Source organism: Emydura macquarii, unplaced genomic scaffold, assembly GCF_026122565.2.
Source record: "Emydura macquarii macquarii isolate MOO-44397 ecotype Brisbane River unplaced genomic scaffold, CSIRO-AGI_Emac_v2 contig_1551, whole genome shotgun sequence".
Taxonomy (NCBI): domain Eukaryota; kingdom Metazoa; phylum Chordata; order Testudines; family Chelidae; genus Emydura; species Emydura macquarii.
This window is the reverse complement of record NW_027131688.1, coordinates 20,757,608-20,782,059: the sequence shown is the minus strand read 5'-3', so window position 1 is coordinate 20,782,059 and position 24,452 is coordinate 20,757,608. Positions and strand designations below refer to the sequence as shown.

Genomic DNA, 24,452 nt, shown 5'->3' with positions numbered 1-24,452 from the left:
TCAGGAGGTATGGAGAGGAAATAATGAGAGAAAGGGAATGTAAATGTCACAATTAAGTAAAGAACTCTGATTCATTAAGGAAAAACTGGATGCACAAATTAAGAGTAACTACCCAGAAAGTCTGATTTATGTGGGAGGCAAGGCAGGTATGAAACTTTCATATGGTTAACCTGTTCTTGGAAAAATACCTCTAATACACTAGGCAAGCTTTCCTTCAGTGACTGGCACTTTTATGGAAATAGTTTTTCTTCTCTTGCCTTGTGAAGATCTTGTTCTTGACTCTGGGCCAGGCAGTGATGTGACAAAAGCAGAAAATACCGAAACAAGGTTATAAAACAGCAGACGTGGTGGTGCACCGAGGGGAGTGCCCACCTTATGATATAAATCAAGCTTAACTTAATAAGCACTAACGGTTGTCTTGGGGTTGTTTAGTTTTATTGTTTGAATGTGATGTAAAATCATTTGTCTGATGAGGAACTGTCACATTTGTTTAATTGGATCAAAAATGGTGTTTTGTAATGTCTATCAGAAGCAATGCTGAGATGTAATGAGTCAAAAACACTGTCGAGATGTAAGATGCTTTCAGTGTTATTGTTGAATGACATATAGATAATGTACGCAGTGTAGTTGTAGCCGTTTCAGTCCCAGGATTACCTCACCTAATTACCCTCACCCACCTTCTCTCATATAGATAATGCACGCTTCTTGCCAGACCGAAATAGTGTAGAATGTGACACATGCAAGGAAGAAAACTAGTGATGAATAGATGGCTTGCACTCTTTTATACGCTCCTTGTGACTCCTGATAAATGTTCCACATGGTATTCCAATAACATGGCTGGTGGTTTAAAATCAAAACCAGTCACAGAGGAATAATATTTATAAAAAGGTGTGCCCATACAGACAAAGAATATCATCACTAATACTCAGTGCATCCTCTGTCTCTTGGGTGCTAGTAGACTCTTCTGGATTCACTCTGTATTGTACAGATTTCATCTACAGTAATATTAGTTGAGCTGCTTTGACCACCTTTCTTTAGTGTACAGCTGTCCCAATCCCACACAAATACCATACTTGGTGAGCTCATTTAAAATAGGGCTTAGATTGGGGGAGTAGTATTTACTAATCTTCCTGTTTCCTGCATAGGCCTTTTCATTGCTACTTTTCTCTGGCATTTCTCTTTAAGTAATACTAGCACCGCTAACCCCAATCTGGAACTAAATAGGCTGCTTCCTCTGAACATCTAACCACCTCCATGTCAGGGAGTGAGTCTAAAGCCTGGATACTGACCTGTTAAATAGCTTCTCAAATAAACAGCTGTGTTTAGAATTAAGATTTATTGCTGCTTTTGTATATCCCATTTTCTCATTTATTAAAGACAACGAGAGTTCTGTGGCACTTTAAAGACTAACAAATTTAATATTTGTAGACATAAGCTTTCGAGAGACTTAGCTCTCTTCAGATGCAGTAATTATTAGGCCAATTTGTATCAATACAGCACTGTGAGAGTGGAAAAAACTATTAGAAATTTCAGATTTTTCTGGTATATTCTTGACATGGAGAGAGATTTTGCTAGGATTTCTCTTTTATGCTTATGGGAAATATCTAGGACAGCTTTTAAAAAATGAAGTTGCAGGTATCTTTCATAAATTTTGGCAGGAGTAATTGTAGAATTTTTTCCAGGTGGCCATGCTCCAGAATGAAAGCTTGGAAAAGAACAAGAGTATACAAACTTTACATAATCAGATTTGTAGCTTTGAAATAGAAATTGAAAGACAGAAGGAAATGCTGCGGAATAATGAATCTAAAATACTTCATTTACAGGTAAGAATTTTAGACTCTCCCCGTTAAAAGAAAAATTATAGTAGATTCTGTTCTGTGCCTTTACCTTGCAAAGTGAGGTGTTCTAATTTAAAAAAAAAAATCTATTTCACTCAAATGGAGGAGTTTACAATAAAATAAAGTTTTGAAATATGCCTTTTTTCCTCCTCAATAGCTGGTTCTTCATATGAAAATCTCTTGATGGTTTTAAAAAGTTATCACTAAAACTACCCCACATTTAAAAAAAAAAAAAAAAAAAAAAAAAAAAAAAAAAAAACCCTGCATTGCCTGAAAAGTCTAATATTTTAAAAAAGAGTTTAAAGAAAAATTACACTTGGCCAGAGAAGCACTTGTTATTCGAAGAATGTAATTACTTTTTGCTACTATGTAAATAAAAAATCTGCCAAACTGAAAGCAAAGGCCAGTTAAATCCCATTTAAACAGTCCAATACGCACTCTCTGTATTTCCTTTCTCCTTATCGGTACTTAAGAAAGTATTTATCACGGGAGAAATTCACCATCTGTACAGAGAGACAGCACAAGTCTCTGCACTGCATTTGAACAGATATTTTTTCTTCCATATATCTAGTAACTTCGTCCCTGATCCTTTCAGAGAAAATAGTGTGTTATGCTTAAATAGCACTTTTCACCCCCGAGAATCCATTTTGCTAAAGGCACCATTGCAAACATCATTCAGACACATCCACCTCTAGAGTGGAACATAGCAGCTTTAACAGCACACTGCAGTAGTATATACCAGTTCTAAAAAGGATGTAGGTAAAAGTATCATATCCAGCTGATGTTGCAGGAGAGAAGTAGGTATTATAGGTAGAATGTAAATACTAGAATATGATTGGGGTTCAGTTTTATATCTCTTCCAAAAGTAGGTGTGTCCAACAGGACAATGTCCCCAAACCACCATGCTGGGGCCATTGCTTCAGCACCATCTAGATGTCCCATCTATTTGAAACATCAGCATCACCTCCCACAGCACCGGTGTCTTGACCTTTCCTGTTGAAGTAATGATGCCACCTAACCCTGCGTAGGCGGTGGTCTAAGATATGGCTGCATGCTTGCAATATGGCATTCCAATATCGTGGAAGCAATTCAGGGGACTGGCATAATTTTTCTGTATTTTTCCTATCTTGGCACTTTCTTATTCATCTGAAAATTATTATTTTGCTTTGTATTGTATATGGAGCCCTGTCAGAGATCAGGGCCGCGGTGTGTGAAATGGTGTGCAAACATATAACAAAAAGATGATGCTTGCTCCCAACAATCTTGCAATCTAATTCTAATCTCTGCATAAAAGTGAAGAGTCATTTTATTGGTATGCTTTAAATTTGTGTGTGCCTCTGTATTCATTGCTGAATGAATTTAGCATGAGGTAAGTTAACTTGAAAGTCGTCTTTTTACATGCAGTTCTTTCTTTTAATGGGTAATGATGGGAAAGGATCTATAGGAAAAGGTATGCAATGTTTAATGAGGTCTTGGCAACTTCTTGTAATTTTTCAAACTTGCTTAAACCATGGCACTAGTCTGGTTCTATTTAGAAGGAGTTTGTGTTTTAAAGAGATCCATTTTAATCTGAATCAGATAAGTGGCCCTTTGGAGGTAGATGAGGATTGAAGAGTTTCTTTCCCTCTTTACTTGTCCACCTCATACATACATTATTCCAAGCCAAATAGTACCTTAACGCCACGTCAGTCTGATTTCTCCCACTTGCTGAAATCCCTATCTCCATCAGATCGGCAAGGGCAGTCCTTGAATTTATCCTAGTTCAGTCTCCTATGAACTCTTCAGCCAGCCTTTGTCATCCAACAGGAGCTATAAACTGTGAGCTGTAAGCTGTTCTTTTTCCAGACCGTGTTAAGCAGCCATTGAAGTACCAAAGCCACAAATACTTCTAGTATAGTGCTAGACAATCTCATCTGGACAGGCATTAATTGTTCAGCATGTGAGTTCTATGTGTAGTGATAACTTCCAGTATGATTTCAATATTAGTTGCCATACAACCTTCCTTAGTGTTGGCAACAGCTGTTTCATTTATTACAATTAGTATCGTCGTCTGCTCTGTGAGACATTTTGGCAACAGCAATCTTAACAGTGCTGCTGAACATAAAAGCATCAAAAGGCATCAAGGCACTGGCAGGAATCTCAGCACTTAAGATCTTTGGGTTCAAACTAATGTTCTCTGTACTGGTCTCCAAGGTAAATTTTAATACTTTCTTTGGTTCAGTTTCATCAGCTTGAAAAGGACGTCCGAGTATTTTCTCAGCCACCATCTCATGGAAGCAGCCTGTGCATGTGGTGTTAAATCTACGTTATCAATGGGTGGTAATGCTGTAGAAAAGCAGTCTTTCTAGAACTTCAATTGTCTTCTTTGAGTGTTGTCTCTATGAGTGCTCCACTTTAGAGACATCCCTGCGCCTCTGATTGGAGATTTTAGATAGCACTGTCCGGCGGCCCACACATGCGCTCTTCCTCCCTCATGCTGTGCCTCGAGGCTAACTAGCGCTGAGGCAAACCACCCTCAGTCCTTCTCAGCCACCCCGGCCTGAGACAGAACACAAAGCAATCTGCTTTCTCTCTACTTCAGAGTTTGAGTTCACTTTCTTAGCTCCTACTAGAATTTCCATTTTGGGGTGGATTTTTTTAAGCTTTTAGGGTTTCTGTTAATTCCTCCTTCACCACCACCTCCTCCTTCACCCCCCCCCTCTCCCATTTAAAAAAAAAAAATTCCTTACCCCCTGATTTTTTCCCCTGTCTGGGGATCACTCCACTAAGGGGCATATGTGGCTCCCCTGGGTTTAAAGGGTGCCTCTCCTGCAGGGAGGCAATACCAGTTACGAACGGACGTTCCCGCTATGTCTGGTGCTTTGGAGAGGCTCACATTCCACAGAAATGCACTTTCCACCGGCAGTTGAAGGCTATATCCTGAAAGAACTGGGAATTAAAGTTGAAACTCGTCTTGGAATTAAAGTTAAACTGACATCTGACCCCAGTCTTGAATTTTCTCTGTGGTGAAGATTGTCCCTGGAGCCTTCAACTTCTAAGGAGGGAGAGCTGAGAAGGAAATCTTAGGACTCCCGTAGCAGAGTCTCCAAAAAGAGGGCTCCAACCCCTCAAACTGAGCTCCTGACCAGTCAGAGGAAATCCCCAGTGGCACCGACAGCTCCGAAACATGGTTCCCATAGAATACATGGGTCCTCTAGTGTAGACACCACACACCTATAAGCCTAAAGACCTGAAGGGCGCAGGCTTACTGAAGTAGCGGTACCACTTGCCAAAGGCAAGAACAAAGACCATACCCTTATTGCGAAGATGGTACTGATGTGGAAACATATGGTACCGACTACTTCCACACAACCCCCATCAGACAGATCATCTCGTGCAAGATCTTTGCTGATTTCATCTGTACCAGTGAGTCAGCACCAACAAGCCCTGTCAGTACTGAGCACCACGGTGTCACAAGACTTTCGTTTTTCTAGAGATCTCATGGTGGCTGAGACTCCAGAATCCCCACTGCTCGGTACGGGGCCCCATTACCGAGCACAGCTTGATCCCCAGAATCATCACTGGCACCAGGGCATTCGTCTCCAGTCCCCTTGTTGGTTCCGCTGCTATCCAGCGAGGACTCAGATTGTGACCAGGATGATATCCTGTCACTGCCCTCACACCATGGCCTGTCTCTACATCAACCAGGGCCCTCCCAGTTACATCCTCGGTCTGAGTCTCAGCCCTCCAGGTATGACCACCTGTGAGTACTGGCACCCGTGCCATTTCCCCCACTGCAGTGGCCATACTGGGACCCAGGGGCAGCCTACAGGTATCATACTTCTTGAGCACTTAGTGTCTCCTACCGAGAATCCATAAAACGGTCTCCTTCAGTCTATGTATCTAGAGCCCCAGAACCCCAAGAGGAAACTTTTGAGGAACTGGAGGCCAGACGAGAGGAGGATGTTACACTACCAACCAATATCTACTCCTCCTCCCCAGACGAGGTGGTGATGGCCCCTCCGCCATCCATTGTGGATGATTTTAAACTATTTCAGGATTTCACAAAAAGTGTGGCAGACGCATACAAATTCCCCTTGAGGGAGGTGAAATATACCCACCACAAGTTACTGGATATACTACAATCCTTCTCAGGATTTGCCCTCCCGGTCAATGAGGGTGCTTCTAGATCCTGCTAAGGTCATTTGGCAAACATCAGCCTCTATTGCATCAACATTACAAAGAGCCAATAAAAAATACTATGTATCCTCCAAGGTCGCTGAATTCCTTTTTTTTCACCCTTCACCAACTCCATCGTTGTGGATGCTGCGAATTCCCGTGGCTGACAGCATCATGCTAAATCCACCCCTTATGATAGCGACTGAAAAATACTTGATTTATTTGGTAGGAAGGCATACTCCTCAGCAACTTTGCAATTCAGGATTGCAAATTATCAAGCCTTAATGGGGGAAGTATAATCACAGGAACTATGCTAAATTTAATACATTTATTGACCATTTGCCAGAAGCACAATGGGAATAGTTTCAAGCAATCATACACAAAAGTCAATTAACCGTGAAAACAGCATTCCAGACCACACTAGATGGTGCAGATACAGCAGCCCGCTCAGTGTCAATGGTGGTGCTCATGTGACAGGTGTCATGGTTACACCTCTCAGGAGGTCCAAACAATGGTTCAGGACCTCCCTTTCGAGGGTTCCAAACATTTTGCAGAAAAGACCAACACATCATTCCATATTCTGTCACACTGCACTTGCTAGGACAGAAGGACACAAGGACAAAAATGGAAATTCAGTTCTCAGCCTTCCCACAGATCCCGAGCACCCCAATACCCACCACCACAGCATTACTATGAGCCACAGCAAAAGAGGCCTAGAATTCAAAGACATAAACCATCTGCCACTCAATCCTCAAAACACCAGTTTTGACACCATGGTCGAAGCACCAAGAGACCAATCCCCTCAACACCAGCTGCAACCTGCAGACCGTTCACATCCCTTTGGATGTCCCCTCATTCTTTTCCTCTGAAACAGGGAATACTTAACTTCCAACAGATGGGTCTAAGAGATCATTTCCAAAGGTTATTCCATCCACTTCATCACTATCCCTCCCCATCCCTCTTCAGGGACTTTTCTCAGAAACAACTGTTAAGTGTAAGTAGATCACCTCCTGTGCCTAGGAGCCATTGAACCCGTTCCTGTACACCTCAAGCAGCAAAGACTTTTATTCCCAATATTTCCTGATCCCCAAGAAAAAAGGAAGTTGGAGACCCATATTAGATCTAAGAGCAATAAAAAAATTATGTGAAGACACAAACATTCAAGATGGTCACAGTAGCAGCAATTATTCCATCTCTAGAGCAGGGACATTGATTATTAGTCCTGACCTCTAGGACGCCTGCTTCCATATATCGATCCGGCCATCCCACAGCCGATTCTTCAGGTTTATCTTCAGTCAAGACCATTTCCAGTACAGAGTACTTCCCTTCGGCCTCTCATCCACACCCAGAGTATCGTCCAAGATCCTCTCTAGAGTAGCAACTTATCTACACACCTGGGAGATCATGATTTACTCTTACTTGGACAACTGTCTCCTCAGAGCCTGTTCCTTCGACGATGCCCAACAGGCCACCCAATAGACTATGGACATATTCATAGAATTGGGTTTGCAAATCAACTCCCCAAAATTGACCTCGATTCTAGTACAGTGCTTGGAGTTTATAGGGGCCAATCTCAAAGTCATACAAATGAGAGCATTCCTCTGTGACACAGATTTCACACCCTGATCATTGTAATAGACAATTCAAACCAGCCCACAGACACTAGCCAGACATTTCATCCATCTTCTTGGGCACATGGTGGTATGCACATTCGTGATATCTCAGCCAGACTACACATGAGATGCCTACAGGCCCGGCTCAGGTCCATCTACACACCAAACAGACGGACTAGACAAACCACTGTCGATGCCCTCCAGGGTCAAACTCACTGGAATGGTGAAAAGACCCAATGAACTTCCATGCAGGGGTCCCACTCACGCAGCCCTCCCCCAACCGCCAACATTGCTTCTGACAACAGATGCATTGTTAATAGGCTGGGGAACCCATCTGAACAAACCACAAGGTTCAGGGCAAATGGTCCACCATGGAATAGACTCTTCAAATCAACCTCTTAGAACTAAGAGCAGTCCGAAATGCTTGTGCACACTTTCTTCCGCTAATAAAGGACACTCACACGAAAACTGTGACACAGCATAGCATGCATCTTTTATATAAATTGACAAGAGGGTGCCAGATTGTTCTTCTTGTGCATGGAAGCACTAAGGCTATAGAATTGATGCATTCACCAGAATGTTCTCATATCAGCCACTTACCTGCCTGGAGTACAGAATATAATAGCAGACCATCTCAGCCACAAGTTCTCATATGACCATGAGTGGGAAATGAACCCAACTGTACTCCACCGCATATTTTTTCACTGTAGAACCCTAACAATAGACTTGTTTGCCACTTACCTGAACAGGAAATGCCCGCTCTGTTGCTCCAAATCTGGTCTCGGAAAACACTCATTAAGAAATGGTCTTTCTCCCATGAGACAGAGGCCTTCTATATGCCTTTCCTCTGTTCCCTTTGATGCTGTGAAAGTCTTGATAAGAACCCAGAGAGAGAAAGCAAGTTCTACTGATTGCTCCTACCTGGCTGAGACAGATGTTGTACTCATAGCTGGCACAGCTAATGATGTGTCCACCAATCCCTCTTCAGCCCATTCCTCACTTTCTCTCCCATAGCAACAGACAAACTCTCCATCCTAGTCCTAAAGAGGACAGGGCTATCTCTTAGCTTCCTCAAGGTATATCTGGTGGCCATAACTCCTTCCACCAGCAGATAGATGGGTACTGTATTTTCACCCATCCAGTGACAAATTTCTCAGGGGCATAGGAAACCTCTTCCCATAAACCAGGCACCACACTGCAACATGGGACCTAAATCTAGTTCTGAAGAGCCCAAGTAGACTGCCCTTCGCACATATGACCATTTGTTCTCTTACACATCTATCAATGAAAACAGCATTCCTAGTAGCCATCACCTTAGCATGGAGAATAGGGGAAATAGTAGCATTAATGGCACACACCCCTTGTGTCCCTCTGAGGCCACACCCAAAGTTCCTCCCAAAGGTGACCATCTTCCTATATAAGCCAGTTCATTCACCTTTCCATCTTTTACCCAAAGCCTCACCGTGACCACAGGGAGACTACACTACATATGCTTAATGTTAAGAGAGCCTGGGCCTTTTATTTGGACAAGATGAAGGCCTTTAGGAAATCTCCTAAGCTCTTCCTCTCAATTGCAGACAGGTCAAAAGGCACAGTGATATCAGCTCAGAGACTTTCCAGATGAGTCTTGAACTATATTAGCTATTGCTATCATGTTCATAATTTGATACCTTCATCTAGAATCCATAAACATTCTGCGAGATCTCTTTCCGCCTCTGTGGCCTTCCTTAAGAATGTTCCCATCTCACAAATCTGCAGGGCAGCAACTTGGGCATCTGGTCGTATTTTCGCAGAACACTATGCAATTACTAGAGACTCAGCTTCCTATGCCATCTTCAGATTCACATTGTCTTCCATAGCAGACTTGACTCTGAAGCCCTAACCCTCCATCGGGGATACTGCTCAGGAGTCTCAGTGGCGGACCTATAGGGACACTACTCAAAGAAGAGGAAGTTACTCACCTTGTGTAATAATGATGATTTTTTGAGCTGTGTGTTCCCGTGGGTGCTCCACAACCTGTCCTTCTCCCCTCTACTTCTGAATTCTCAATAGGGACTCCGTGGTAGAGAAGGAAGTGAGGGTGATTTTCATGCGCAGTGCTAATTAGCCTTGGTGCAGAGCATGAGAGAAGGAGAGTGCATGTGCAGTCCGAATGGACACTGCTATCTAAAGTCTCCAATCAGAGGCACAGGGATGCAGACACACCTATAGTGGAGCACCCAAAGGGGGACACATCTCAAAGAACCAGTGTTATTGCACAAGGTGAGTAACTTCCTCTTAGTTGCATTTCACAATATTACTGGTACAAATGGGTTTTTTTTAAATGCACTTGTTCATATGTTGAGTCCTTTAGCAGACAACACCTTTCTTTAAAGGAAAAGAATCTGAAATTTATAACTCCAGGCATATTGGAGAGGCATCCCATATAAATATGTCTAGATTGCAATAGCCAGAGAACAAGAAAAATCTTCATGAGAGATGTTGGACAATTTCACTGGCCTCCTGAAATATTTTTAGGAACCATTCAATCCTACTCGGTCAGTACACAGACCACACCACTTTACTGATTTACACCTTCCTTCTACAAGGAAATTGCTGTTGTATCTTTTAGCATGAGGTATGGTAGAGCTGAGAAGGAAAAGAACAATTATCATGAAGGAGCCAGTTGTCACTTCTTGGTATGATTGACTGGGAGCTTAAATTCATAACTTTGCTAGATGCTAAAAATCATGCTTTTAATTAAAGACACTGGGTTTATGGCTTATTACAATAATCTGTAACCCACTAACCCTCCTTTTTGTCCTATTATTACTGGGGTGTTAACAGGCCACTTCACCTTGAATGGTCCCTTAAAATACATGCTAACTACTTATGCTAAATTATCTGTTCCACCTTCTATTTATCTCTGACACTCTCAGTACGTTTCCCAGACCTGGAGAGAGCTCTGTGTAGCTCAAAAGCTTGTCTCTCTTGCCAACAGAAGTTAGTCTAATAAAATATATTACCTCACCCATCTTGTCTGACTGAAAACGTGTGTCTTTCCTCCTTCATGTAATCTGTTAAGATCCTTTTGGAATCCTAGTGTCCAAGTCCCGGAGAATGCTTAGTTTTAGTAGCCGGGACTGGTCCAGAAATAATGTATGAGATGATTATAAATGGATAAAATATCTGTAACAAATGAGTGTCTACCTACAGCAAAATTAAAAACCATCAAATTCAGCATTCAGAAAAGGCATGTATAGCTTAATGCATGCACAGCTGTGTGTGCTAATAATCTGGAGAAGTCCGTGGCTGAAATACAAAGTCATATATAGAAAATTTGTATATTCTTGAAAATTTGAGTACAACATGAGACATCTGTATTCTATCTAATGGCATAATTAGAGAAAATATAATTCTCTACTGCTGCATTAAATTCAGATTTAGTTCGTCAGTATTCCCAGTGAGAAAGTCCTCTGATTGCCTGTAGGGGAAGAGGTTTAAGATACCAGTGCCTCCTTTTCAATAGATTAAAGACCTATTTCTGTGTATCTGGAATTATCATGAACAATTTTGAGGGATACCACTCTCTGGTAACAAACAAAACTCTCTTTGTAAAATTTGTATGTATTGTGGTCAAAGGTAGCATATTAAATATGGGTTGGTGGAGAAAAAGTTGTTGTTAAAACGACAAGTCAAATAATTTTCTCCCATATTGGCACCGTTGTTCCCAGGAAAAACCTTGCCTTTACTTCTGTATTTTTCCCATGTTGGCAGTTCCTGGTTCATCTGAAAATTATTTTTCTTTATGTTGTTTCTATTGGCATCAATCAGAGATCACTGCTTCATTGTGAGGCACTATACAACCTATAACAAAAAGATGGTCGCTGCCCCAGTGAACTTGCTGTCTGTCTATAGTGCCATGAATACAAGTTAAGAGTCAGCTTATGGGTATACTTTAAATTTATGTACATCTGTATCTATGAACTCTTGGTCTAAATGTGTTGATATACTCTTACACAGTTGGTTTAGGTCATCTCATGGTGTGCTTCCTTTTATACATACAGCTCAGGACTGTTCTGTTTTATTCCTGTCTTTGGTCTTTTCCCCAGAATAGAGGGTGAAATAAAGTTTTTTGTATTGGTAGTTGGTGATTAGCATCACAGTGCATAATGACATTAATCTATTTGACGGGAGCACAAATCCACACATTTGATTTAGTACAGAGCTTTGCGTCACATAGTCATTATTTCAAGTAATCATACATACTTATTTTGAAGCATCAATGTTTAAAAAAAAAAAAAAAAAACCGTTATTCTTGAAACTTACCACATTACTTAGTATTTCTTAGATAGAGCAGGATAAAACACACCTATAATATATGATGATTCTACCAGCAGACTGGTACTTAGTATTTCTTAGATAGAGCAGGATAAAACACACCTATAATATATGATGATTCTACCAGCAGACAAATTTGAAGCCTTCATTTAATCATTACAGATTTCCAGTATGTACTGAAACTGAACGATTAAAATAAACATCTAAAAGGGGAAGTGAATGCAGTGTGGGTCATTTGGATGATCCCTACAAAGAACATTGAACGCTTGGTTCATTTGCCCAGAAGGAAAACAGAAAATAAATTGAGCTTGTCTTTTTGTATTAAAATGCAAATTTTTTTTAGAAATGAAACTTTTGAAATTTGCTGGGTTGTTTAATAAACTCTGATAGATTATATGAAACTGTAAAGTCAAATCTGGAATTTAACTGTAGCTGGTAGCCAAAGTAGTTTCTTGTCTCTAATGCTTTCGCTATCATTTGAATACATGGTTCTGGCTAAAATTCCTGCTGTTCTAAATTAGCTGTGACAGTATAAAACGTTCCATATTTTTTGTATTAGGTTTGAAGCAATCTGGTGGGTGTGCTCTTCTTTTCTAACTTAACTTTTTTATTAAAATAGAGAAGTGAGAAATGGCATGATTGTGCCTGCTTCAGAGAATAGATTTTCTATACTTCTCTTGAATACGAGACCTCATAGCTTTTTAAAATGATGAATAACTGTAAAAAATAAAGCTGAACCAGGGAGCACCTTCAGGATGCATGGCCTGCTTAAATTCAGGAGCAAAGGGTGCTTGAGTTCCCAGAAGCATGAGTTCTACTGACTTTTGGCTCTAAAATCACTTGGATGCTTTAGAAAATCCCACCCAAATTAAACTCAACAAATGAATAAAGTCTTCATTATAAGACTTTGTATTAAGATTGATGCATTTTGTACTCATATTGAAGCAAGTAACCAGAGGCCAAAATACAATTTTTTCTTAAATCTTATTTTTACTGGAAATCCTGACAGTGCTCTAATAATAATACCTAGTATATACAGGCAACTGTCTCATTTCAGGGTGCTGTTCAAACATTCATTTGTCACAACACCCTTGTGAAATAGTTCTCTGTTTCACGCTTAGGGGAAACTGAGAGATTAAGTATTATGCCCAAAGCCACCCAGGAGGTCAATGGGGCAGAACCAGTAGTAAAACTGAAGAGTTCCTGGTTTATTTCCATCCTCATTCTTCTAGATTATGCTACCCACTAAGGGTCATTTAGGATTTTAAAATGCTTGACCTAAGTGATGTGAGTTTATTTTAAATGGCTTTTGTCAGGGACACACTAATCCTTGTATAACCTTCATTATTTCCAGCTTTTTCTGGTGGTTGTCTTTTTTCTTTTAACTATATTTTGCTGTTTCATAAAGCGAGTAATAGACAATCAAGCAGAGAAATTGAAAGAACTGGACAAAGAGATCCGCCCCTTCCGACAGAATTGGGAGGAGGCAGACATCGTGAAGAGCAGTGTGGAGTCCCTCCAGAATAGAGTGACTGAGCTGGAAAGCATTGATAAAACTGCAGGGCAAGGAGGTCGAACTACAGGTGAGTGTAAGCACAGTGGAGTAAAGTACTGCCCAGCAACTTCCGCAGAAAAGTCAAATTAGCTATTTTGAGTATAACTCCCATTGCGATTTTCCTTTGAAAATATCAGTAACACTGACCCTTCAGTTTCTTGAAAAGGAAATTAGGTGTGTGATCTTTTTGTTAATGCCATGACACATCACCTCCCTTAGACTTGATTCGTATCTTACTTCTCTTGAACATAATATTGATTACAATGAAAGTTAATTGCAAATATTTTCTCAACTGGTCTCAGAAAGCTAATAAATTCCAGTAGCTTCTTTATAAAATATTTTCAGTGTATTGACAAGTCTTTTTTGGGAAATAATGTGCCAGTGAACAGATCAATTATTTTTATTCACTTGAAAATGTGTTTCCAGATGTTGGTTATAGTCTTTTATGTCTAGTACAGAGGAATGTGTGAGGTGAAGAACACAATGAGATCCATTTGAGTAATAAGGTCATTGCCTTGCACATTGAACAATGTGATGAAAATCACAAGTTAGCAGTACAGTGTAAATCATTCTTAAGGGTTCAGGAAATATTGTTTGGTTCAAAGGCAAATTACTATGTAAATATAATTTTAGCAGAAAACTGCCTCATGTAAGTACCTCTACTACTCCACACTGCCTACTTTTTTTCATCATTGCCAGAGTGGAAAATACAAAATTCAGAAAATGTAAAGGAATAAAGTGATGACTGTTACCTTCCATGAGAGGGGAAAAAGGGAATCATTAAAAACAAATAACAAAACATTGGAGGGTGGGGGTAGTACTTAGTACTAAATAGTTCAGAAGACTGTTGGTCCGTAATAGGACATAACTGAATTTTCAACTTTTACTCATAATACATTCATTGCCTGATTCTTCATCAGGGATCAGCAGCAAAAGATGAAAGTTCTCCTAGATTTTAAGGTCAGAAGGGACCATTATAATCTAGTCTAACTTCCTGCACAACGCAGGCCACAAACGTCACCCACCTACTCCTGTAATAGACCCTAACCTATGACTGAGTTACTGAAGTCCTCAAATAATAGTTTAAAGACTTAAAGGTACAGAGAATCCACCAGCAAGTGACTAGTGCCCCATGCTGCAGAGGAAGGCAAAAAACCTCCAGGATCTCTGCCAATCTGCCCTGGGGGAAAATTCCTTCCCAACCCCAAATATGGTGATCAGCTAAACCCTGAGCACATGGGCAAGACTCACCAGCCAGACAACCAGAAAGAATTCTTGGTAGTAACTTAGAACCCACCACATCTAACATACCATCTCAGGCCATTGGGCATATTTCCTGCTAGCAGTCAAAGATCAGCTAATTGCCAAATTAGGCTGTCCCATCATACCATCCCCTCCATAAATTTATCAAGCTCACTCTTAAAGCCAGCTAGGTTTTTTGCCCCCACTGCTCCCCTTGGAAGTCTGTTCCAGAACTTCACTCCTCTGATAGTTAGAAACCTTAGTCTAATTTCAAGTCTAACCTTCCTGATGGCTAACTCAAGGTGCTTCTATATTTAAATGGGATCACATGGGTTCAGTCATCACTTTTTAAGGGCTTCCACAATGATAAATCTATAGTTAATACTATTAGATCCTTGGCAAACAGCCGATTAGGCAAAAACATCAGATTTTGTTTGTTTTTTAACTATTGCTGTATCGCATTGTGATTTAAACAATACTTATGTTGGATTTTTGGGTGCTTGATATTTCTATCAAGTGCTGTATGATTCCCAACTTCGTCTATAATACAGTAAAATACCAGCTTTATAAAAGACCCAATTAATATCACTACTGGCTGGCAGTGGAAATTGTTGAATGTGGCTAAATGTGAGTTGGTTCTTCACACAGAATTTTACTATAACAGTATAGAGAATTGTGATATGTATTTATTTTGTGCTGTTGATTATTAACTCTGTATATTTTTAAAAAGTTAAATTATTCTGTTTTCTCACAAATCCCCTCTCCATTTTTATTAGCCATACTAGAGACACAGCTAAGTAGACACGATCAAATGCTGAGTGTTCATGATATTCGGCTGGCTGACATGGACCTCCGATTCCAGGTATTAGAAACTGCCAGTTACAATGGAGTATTAATTTGGAAAATTCGAGATTATAAACGTCGGAAACAAGAGGCCGTCATGGGGAAAACTCTGTCCTTGTACAGCCAGCCCTTTTATACTGGATACTTTGGCTATAAGATGTGTGCCAGAGTTTACCTTAATGGAGATGGAATGGGAAAAGGGACGCACTTGTCATTGTTTTTCGTCATAATGCGTGGAGAATATGATGCCTTACTCCCTTGGCCATTTAAACAGAAAGTGACTCTCATGCTAATGGATCAGGGATCTTCTCGACGTCACTTAGGAGATGCTTTCAAGCCAGACCCAAACAGCAGTAGTTTCAAGAAGCCTACTGGAGAAATGAACATTGCATCTGGCTGCCCAGTCTTTGTGGCTCAAACTGTTCTAGAAAATGGAACGTATATTAAAGATGATACTATTTTTATTAAAGTCATAGTGGATACATCGGATCTACCAGACCCCTGACATATAAATGGGAAGGCAGATTAAAGAGAAGACAACTCCATTTGGGGTTTTTATATTAGTTTGTCTTCAATCAGAGGTCCTAAAGCACAAAGGACCATCTTGTGGAACAGAAGGAAGAGTTTGAAGGCATAACTTCATAGGGTCCAATGGCGAAAGTAGCAACACATTAAGAAATCATACCATGGTATATTTTCTAACAGAACTAGTAACACTTAAACTCTGAAGAATTATTTATCCCTCATGAGGATAATGATTACAGTCAGAGAGGCTTTTTTTAACTTATTAATGATCTAGTCAGTCGGAGGTGAAAAGATGTGTAAAGTATGTGCTACATAATTACCTGACTTTTCTTCATTTAAACTAGAATACAAAAAAGTTCACATGTGGGTTAGCTGGAAACTGTCAGCATGTTAAGTAAAAGAAGAAATGATAAAGTAATGTTGCAACTATGATATAATTACTTTGAAAAACTAAGTGCAATCGTGTCTGAAATACAGTATATTGTCTTTTTAAGGCCTCATCTGGTCTCTGTTTTAATAATTACTTTGTCAGAAGATCTTGAAAAATATCGAGGTCTTCTTGAAAGTATCTAAATCAGAATCATATTTTTATTTAAAGTTCTATTAATAATTGTTACAGAAAACATTTTATTTTAAAATCGTTGATAGACTGATATTTCTTGGAAGAAAAATAGAAGATATCAAACACTGGTTATCACTTGTGATAAAAAAAGAAATTATTCAACTATTGATGTTATTTCTCTTTAGAAATGTAAACCTACAATATATGTCGTAGTTAATGACACTATTTCAAAATTAAGGAAAAATCACTCATGGATGCTGTGCATCATTATCAGATTTATAATTGTTTTCACCCTAAAATAGGGCATTTGTTGAACTTTGGAGTTCTAAACGGAATCCTGTACACTTTTAAAGTTCTGCCTCATGCTTTCCAATCAAGCTATATATATATATTGCTGACAGCATAAATGTGCAACACCTAATATTTTCAGCGTGGGGGGAGGAGGATTAGTGCTGAAAAACAGCCATTCATGATCCTGTAAGTTCATTCTGTACTAGTGATCATTACATCTTACTGATCAGAAAGCAATGGAAAGATGATGGTGGCCTGCATGCATACATGTGCCTTAAATGTGACGTGCTGCTTATAAACCATAGCTTTGTATTCAGATTAATTATAGTACCCGAAATGGTAGTTTAACTGACTTCAGGCATAATGTGTAGCCTTTTCTTCAGAGCCCTTTGATAATTTGCAACATGTAGAATAGAAGCCAAAGTCCAGTTTTGGCTCCTGGAGTGTCTATGGCTTGGTTATCATGGAATCTATCGTGTTCAGATGCCCAAATTGTATACACACCGCTCCTATGGAGCGTGAACTTCGATAGTGCCCCTAGGCTAACCTGAAGGAAGAAATCATGCTTCCTCCCAATCCTGTGTATGGAAGGTGGCAGCATTTTAAATTGACTAAGCTGAGAGGATAGCAATGTGTATGTTCATTGGTGTCTTTTCATGGCAAAGTGACTAGCGTTCTAACACGGAAATGCACAGGTTTCTTCGTGTAACTGCCTGAGCTTTAGCGGAAAGCATTTCCCAGCACTGAATCATGCTGATTGCAACTTACTGTGTTTATCTGCTTCTGCTTGGTAGTCTAGAAGTAGTGAGTCCAACTATACACCAGCCATCTGGGTGCTACTTAAAATCCGAGTGGTGGCTAGACAGAGCTAATGGGAGAAGCTAATCAGTACACCTTTGTGCACCTGAGAGGGAATTGTGCCTCTGTTCTTGACTGTCAGGTAGTACCCATTCAGTTTTTTCCTCTTTTGGGGGCATAGCCACAATTTTTACCTAGGGCTCAGTTGAATTCATGCCTTTGTAGTTCAGTATGTCTCTGTTGCCGTTGTCTTTTATGGCTGTGCCTTCACATACTGTGCCTGCAAAAAGTACTTTCCTGTTACAAATATACAGTGCATGCTAAGTGGTCTTCATGGGTTTTTCAGGCACCTGCTAGAATACTGCCTGCTGTTGGCAGCCAAAACATTCCATAGCAATCAGTCTTCCTGTTCTTGCCTTCCACTGTCTAGGTACTATTCTCTTTTATGGTACATAGGTGACAACAGGTGCAAGCTATTGTAAGGAGGCATGTGCTAATGTTTCACTTCTGGCACAGAAGGAAGATTTCCTGCAGAAGATATATTCGGCACTTGCAGTTTTATGCAGGCAGCCACATAAACCCATCACTTAAGCTTTAGAGCAAAGGTTCACTCAACTTGCATACCATTCTAATAGTCATGAATGTAGGCAGCTGAGCTTTTGTGTACGTGCATCACAGAATTTTACTGAAAACAGGATTCCCAAGTGGAAATGTCCAAAGGGCTCTACTCCCATTGCTAATGTATGTATTGCGAAATTTAAATGAAAATGTCTGGTCATATAAGAACAGTTTCTATCCTGTTTGAATCTGGGACTGGTTTAGGTGAAAGTTGTATTATAATGAGGGCCCTGAGTGTTCTGCAGTTTTATAGTGGCATACTCCTGAATCCAATCTCTTAAACAAAAATTGAAACAAGAACAAGTATAAATTTATAGTGTAGTATTCTTCAGTCTGCCTACTACTTAATAACTGTGGGATGTCTGCATCCCCAATTCATCTCAGTTGGTGTTAACTCTGAAACTTCTTGATGAAAATGTAAATGTCAACAATAATTGTTTGCTGGTTATTTTACTAGAAACATCAGCTAATGTATTTAATCCACAGTTCCCCAAACTGCACTCCATGCTACCTCAGATGCCAGAAGTCCCAGCTGCCAAAACCTCCAGCTTCGTTCTGACAGCTTCTGTAAAGCAGTAATGTGTTGTCAATACAAAAATCTTTTGGCATATACATGGATTTTAATATCAAAATAACCAACATAGGAGCTGATTCTGACTGTAGTTTAAATTAAAAAATAATGTGAAGCTGCCACAGAATTTCCAGTTTGCTCCCCTGAATTCTGCAGAATCCAGGAATCTTATGCAAACATTAACTATAATCCTGCTGTGGCGTACATGAGGCCTCCATTATAATATACCCGTGTCTGCAGAATTCTCCAAATATCCCTGGACATAGGTTCCCTCATCTTCCCAGCAATGAAAGTGTGTACCATTTAGAGGAATAAGGCCATGAAATATCATCCAAATTTAGGGGAAAGATGCCTTATGCTTTCCTGTCCTGAGAGTCTGGAAATATGTTTAATAATTTTACCTAACATTCTCTTTATTTTTTTTTCCTCCCAGGTATTTCTGAACTTTTCTGGGGACTAGCTATAAAAATGACTCATAGGGCTATATTCTGCCCTCCGATCCCACCCAGGAAACCCCATGAACCTCAGTGGAGTTGCATAAATGCAGTGGAGGGCCCATGGTAGTTGAGTTACACTGCTAATTATTACCATAAACAGAATTTCTTCAAAATGGACTCTTGTCTGCTGTTTGGTACTCATTAGCAGTGCACAGTCAGATGTTCTTGCTGTTTGTTTCATGGTAGTGATGCTCTAACTTATGTATATGCATCTCCCACTTCCTTTTGTACATCTAGCAAAAAGATTCCAATCTACCAGAAGTTGGATGTTGTCTGATGTACACTACACAGACAGTACATATGCATTTGTTGTTTTGAAAAAGTCTCAAATTCCAAACAGGATGAAACTATTTTAGCGTTTAAAGACCAATCTGTGATCCTTATGCATGACCGCGTCTGCATTACTTCTCCGTTAATCTGAAAGCGATCTTGTTCAGCTATTGTCTACATGTACGCCTTCACAACTTAAGTCAAATGCTGACTTTTTTATATGCAATGTTGATTTCAGCCTTTTACTGTACATTTGTTGTTCTTCTCAAAGAGAATGTGCAATAGGAAAACAGAAAAGGGTAGCTCAACTTCAGTGATGAAGAAATTTAAGGGGTAACATGCTAGTTATCTTAAAAATAAAATAAAATGTAGTTTAATTCCTATTCCAAATTGGTTTTCCTACTTGGAAAGGAAAGTTTAAGATACGAAATGTGCCTGATGAAGCTCTCAAATGTAAGGTAATGGAAATCTGTGTTAGCTGTAGTTTTAAATTACTGAACCCATGAATGTTATGATTGTACTGCTCAAGTTGCTACCAACTTGCCCTGATTACGGCATGTTCCGACTGAGTTTAAAAACCACCTATTTGTATCTATAGTCCATCATGCTGAATAGGCATTTCACCAACAGTGCAGTTTCTAAAAACATTGGTGCTCTGTGGTGCAAGACAGAAAAGCCTGTAGGCAATAGTAAGAGAAGTATTCTGCACCTTCTGACTATATCAAAAGTTACTGCAGTCTTGATGCCTTGATGTTTAACTATGCAAATATATTAATAGGTGGAGGAAGAAAAATAATCTTAGCTAATGAATTTTAGTTACAAACCTAGTATCTTAGTTTTCACTGTTACAATAATATATATATTTTCTGGGTTTGTCATCAGGCAAAGAATTGTGTGATCATGTAGAAGTTGTTAAAATAACCCTAGCCCCCAAATTAGTCTTGGTCGACTGGTGCAAACGTTTTTTGCTGCTTTTAAGGGAGACTTATGGGATAATAGCAAGTGCTGATTCCCACACTCCAGGTATGAAGACTCAGCACACTGCACACACAAACTGCTTTGTCTCATGGGAAGTGGGTAGCTTGCTGGATCCTTTTGAAAACTTTATATGGATGTTCCATGGAGTGGCGTCTAGTTCACACGTCCTTCCTTTCACTCAGCTAATAAGGAGATTCAGGGTTTTTTTTTTTTTTTTTTTTTTAAAGTTGGTGCTGGGCAGCTCAGAATGAAGAGGTGAGGCAAGAGATTGTTTTTTGGGGGTTTTTTTGGTTGTTTTTTTTAATTTGGAAAAGGTAAGAAAATGGAAAAACACCTCTGCCCACCTCTTTCTGGGATTCATATAGTTTACTTCAATCAAATACCTCTCAACTTCTGTTGACCTAGAAATCATGGTAACTTCAAGAACAAAACAAAAAAACCCAATCTACCCTGGACTTCAGGCTATTTGATAGTGATTCTTACTGTATAGTACATAATGCTTTTCATTTATAAAGCATTTTACAAACTAATCCTCACAAATAAGTATTCATTTTATAGACAGGAAAACTGAGGTAGAGAGGTTAAATGGCTTCGCCCACAGCCACGAAACAAACCTGTGTTGGACCAGGTTAGAGAAGAGGTTCCTGTCTCCTAGTACTATGTTCAGACCACTAGACCTCAACCTTTTCACATGCTTATCCCGTACAGGAACTGAAATACAAACGAGGTGATATATTTGAAAGACCCACAGTTAAGACTGTAAGGGCTAGAGTTAAACATATGAGCTGTTATGATTTGGGGGCATGCATGTGACACCACATGTCACCAAACAACATACTTTTAAATTGTTCTTTTTATGGTGCCCTCATTTTGGGGAATATATTTTAAGGGCTCAAGCAGGCAGGGGGACCAAAAACAGTTTGTGGATTAATTTTGGTTCCATCAACCTTTACTGTGACCCTTTCTTAATCAGTTTAGCTGAATAACAACATCAAGGACTTAGCTGTTGCTTCCTGCCTTTTAATCAGAGTCTGCAAGACAGTGCCAAATGGAGGGGGGTCAAAGAGAAATTTTGGGTGCAAATTCAGAGGCATCCTTTAAAATCTGGAAGAGTTGAGAGATACAGCACACAAGGGATCTGTTTAATCCTATTTCTCGTCTAATTTATTGGCCAGACTGTAGCTTTTGTCTTCCATTTCATGATCTTAGTGTCTATATTAGGCCACATTTCCTCCAAGTTAGGATTAGTTCCTTAGGGTTCAGATAACATCTAAGTTTTACAGAGATGCACCTGATCCAAAATCCCAGATCAAAACATCCCAGGATTTATGTAAATTCAGTTCTGGATCCCAACTCTGTGGTTTTGGTTCATCAACCACTTAAGCAACGGTTTGTTGTTCGTGGTATTTTTTTACCTTTTGGTCCTTTGGAACTAAACAGTTAATTTGGTTGCCAGTTCCACGAGGACTTTTTAACTTCTTAGCAATGCCAGTGTCCACTCGCACCATTGCTAGCAGTGGGATGTGTAGTGAGAAAATTTGACCCTGTCTAAGGGTTACTGAGATAAACCAGCATTACCATACGTAAAGGTCATTCTCCTGCATAGAGTGTTCTGAGCTTTAAATTCAGTTGTAGCTCATTTTTGAAAGGACACATTTTCCAACTATGACCTGTCTCACTGGCAGAGAGTTGTATAATCTGCACTTGTGGAATGGGAAAGTTCAGGCTTCCATCATTGCTGATGCACCATATGATCCACACGTTTATTTTCCTTGTAGTTGTTGTGTATGGGTTATATAACTTTTGAGTTTTGTAGGGGAATAAAGGGGAAAATTCAGGATTTCTTATGAGATATAAAACTCCAGTAATTTAGTGGTGACTAAGGGATGTTAATATCCCATTCAGAAGCGATGGGCTATAGGTAGGTCCATTCCTCTCAGACAAGTAGGATAACCTTTAAAACACACGAAACAACATACAAATTGGAAAAGCTAAAAGCTGACATTTCCAAGAAATTCTCTTAAGAAATATCTGTAGAAAATACATGAATAATCAAGAATAGTGTACAAATTAATGTTTATAAAACTTGTATAACTTACATTTTATCTCATACTCTTCAATGAATGGTACACCTGTTATGTTCAGTTTTATGATCCAAAACAAAGACCAAAGAAGGCCAACCTCATTTGATTGTGTATATTCTGCCTGTCTTAATTATCAATAGCTGTAAGGATACAGTGCAAGTGATCTGGTAACCAGTGGTATTCGTAGTTTTTGTTTTGTTTTGTTTTTTTTAAGGGGGGGGGGACAGACTTTAAAAATGTGTAATTTATTGCTCAGCAATAACCATGTTGTTGTTAATAATAAAAAAGCAACATGTCTTAATTTTCCAATAGCATTATATTATATGTTGTACTTCAGTTTATTGTATACTGTGTTTTTTGGTATTTATTTGTGTTTGGAGGTCTTGCTATGTCTTTTGTGTTTTAATGCTAATACAAGGACAATGTGTGTAAGAGTGTAGAATGCAAAACTTTGAAATGCTAAAGTGTCTGTTATTAAAGGAAAAATAAATCTAAGTAGGAAATCATATTTTTTAAAAAGTGATGGTGTATTGGAATTTGAATGGTTGGAGTTTACTTATAGAGTAAAAATGTAACCTTTCACCTCCTTTTGTATTCATTTTTATGAGGACTACATAGGGCTGTATGCAGACATGCAGCTGATAGACCTGTATCCCATTATTGTTACAACATTTACCTTCCTCTCACACAAGATGGTTGCTTTGGATTTTAATCAAATCCCAACTTCCACGTGATGAGTCACAAGTAGAATAAAGTAGAAAATTAGTGTTCAGTCTGACATCAAAACAATAGCATAGTCCCCAGGCAGATAGAGTAGAAGTAATTAAGAAGGGTTGTCATGCATTCACATGAAACTGCCTCCCCAGGAGGATACTGAAGGGAGAGAGTGTGGATTGAATTTCCAAAAAATGTAAATTATTTTTCCCTCCAACAAATTTACTGCATTTTTGTGTTCTAACTTGAAACCAAAAGAAAAACTGAGTGATACCCTACAGGCATGTCGTAAGTACTGCAACACATTGAGATAGTCCGCACAAAGTTGCATGCTCTCTCAAAATCATGTAAGTTACATTGTTGCTTATTCACATTTGGGTTTCAGTTTAGTGATAAAGGGAATGATGGTGATTATACCTCACACACTGTTGGTAAAGCCTCATGTGGCATGTGCACTTGATAAAGCCTCTTTGGGTACTCTGACAATCCTTGTCCTGCACATCATATTTTCCCCTTGAACTTATACTCCCAGGGCTCTGTGCGTGTGCTGCACGGGATCAAGCCCTTCTAGCAAGTGTGAAGCAAATGAAGGCTTATCTTTTGTTTCTTGTCCACTGATGGAGCAGATCCCTCTGCAGTTGAGTCCTCATCAATTAAGGGTTGTTCTCAAACCCTCTGTGCTCTATCTAGAACTGACCCTTTCTCCATGTTTTCTCTTTAGTACAGCTTAGAAGACACTTTCCAAATATTGTTGGTGTGGGTGGAGAAAAGAAAAATCACTTTAAACATGACCCCTTAACATTGAATTCCCTACCCCCCACATCCACCTACCCACAGTGAATCCAATTGGGAACGATGCATTATGCTATTCCAGGTGAGAATGAGTTTTTATACAAGGTACTTTCTGCAAGACAGGTCACTGGAGGTAACTTACATTTATATATGGTTTCTTCCCCCCAGAACAGTATAGATGGT

The 24,452-nt window shown here is 39.5% G+C and overlaps 1 protein-coding gene across 1 annotated transcript in view; it reads left to right on the top strand.

The window, feature by feature from the left end:
- Nucleotides 1-23,271, top strand: part of TRAF3 (TNF receptor associated factor 3) — a 101,289-nt gene extending 78,018 nt beyond the window's left edge. The window contains exons 14-16 of the mRNA XM_067555024.1: nucleotides 1,683-1,823; nucleotides 13,338-13,512; nucleotides 15,503-23,271. Coding sequence (XP_067411125.1) covers nucleotides 1,683-1,823; nucleotides 13,338-13,512; nucleotides 15,503-16,074 — 888 coding nt within the window. The 3' untranslated portion in view covers nucleotides 16,075-23,271. The remainder of the gene's footprint in view (nucleotides 1-1,682; nucleotides 1,824-13,337; nucleotides 13,513-15,502) is intronic.
- Nucleotides 23,272-24,452: the final 1,181 nt, after the last annotated feature.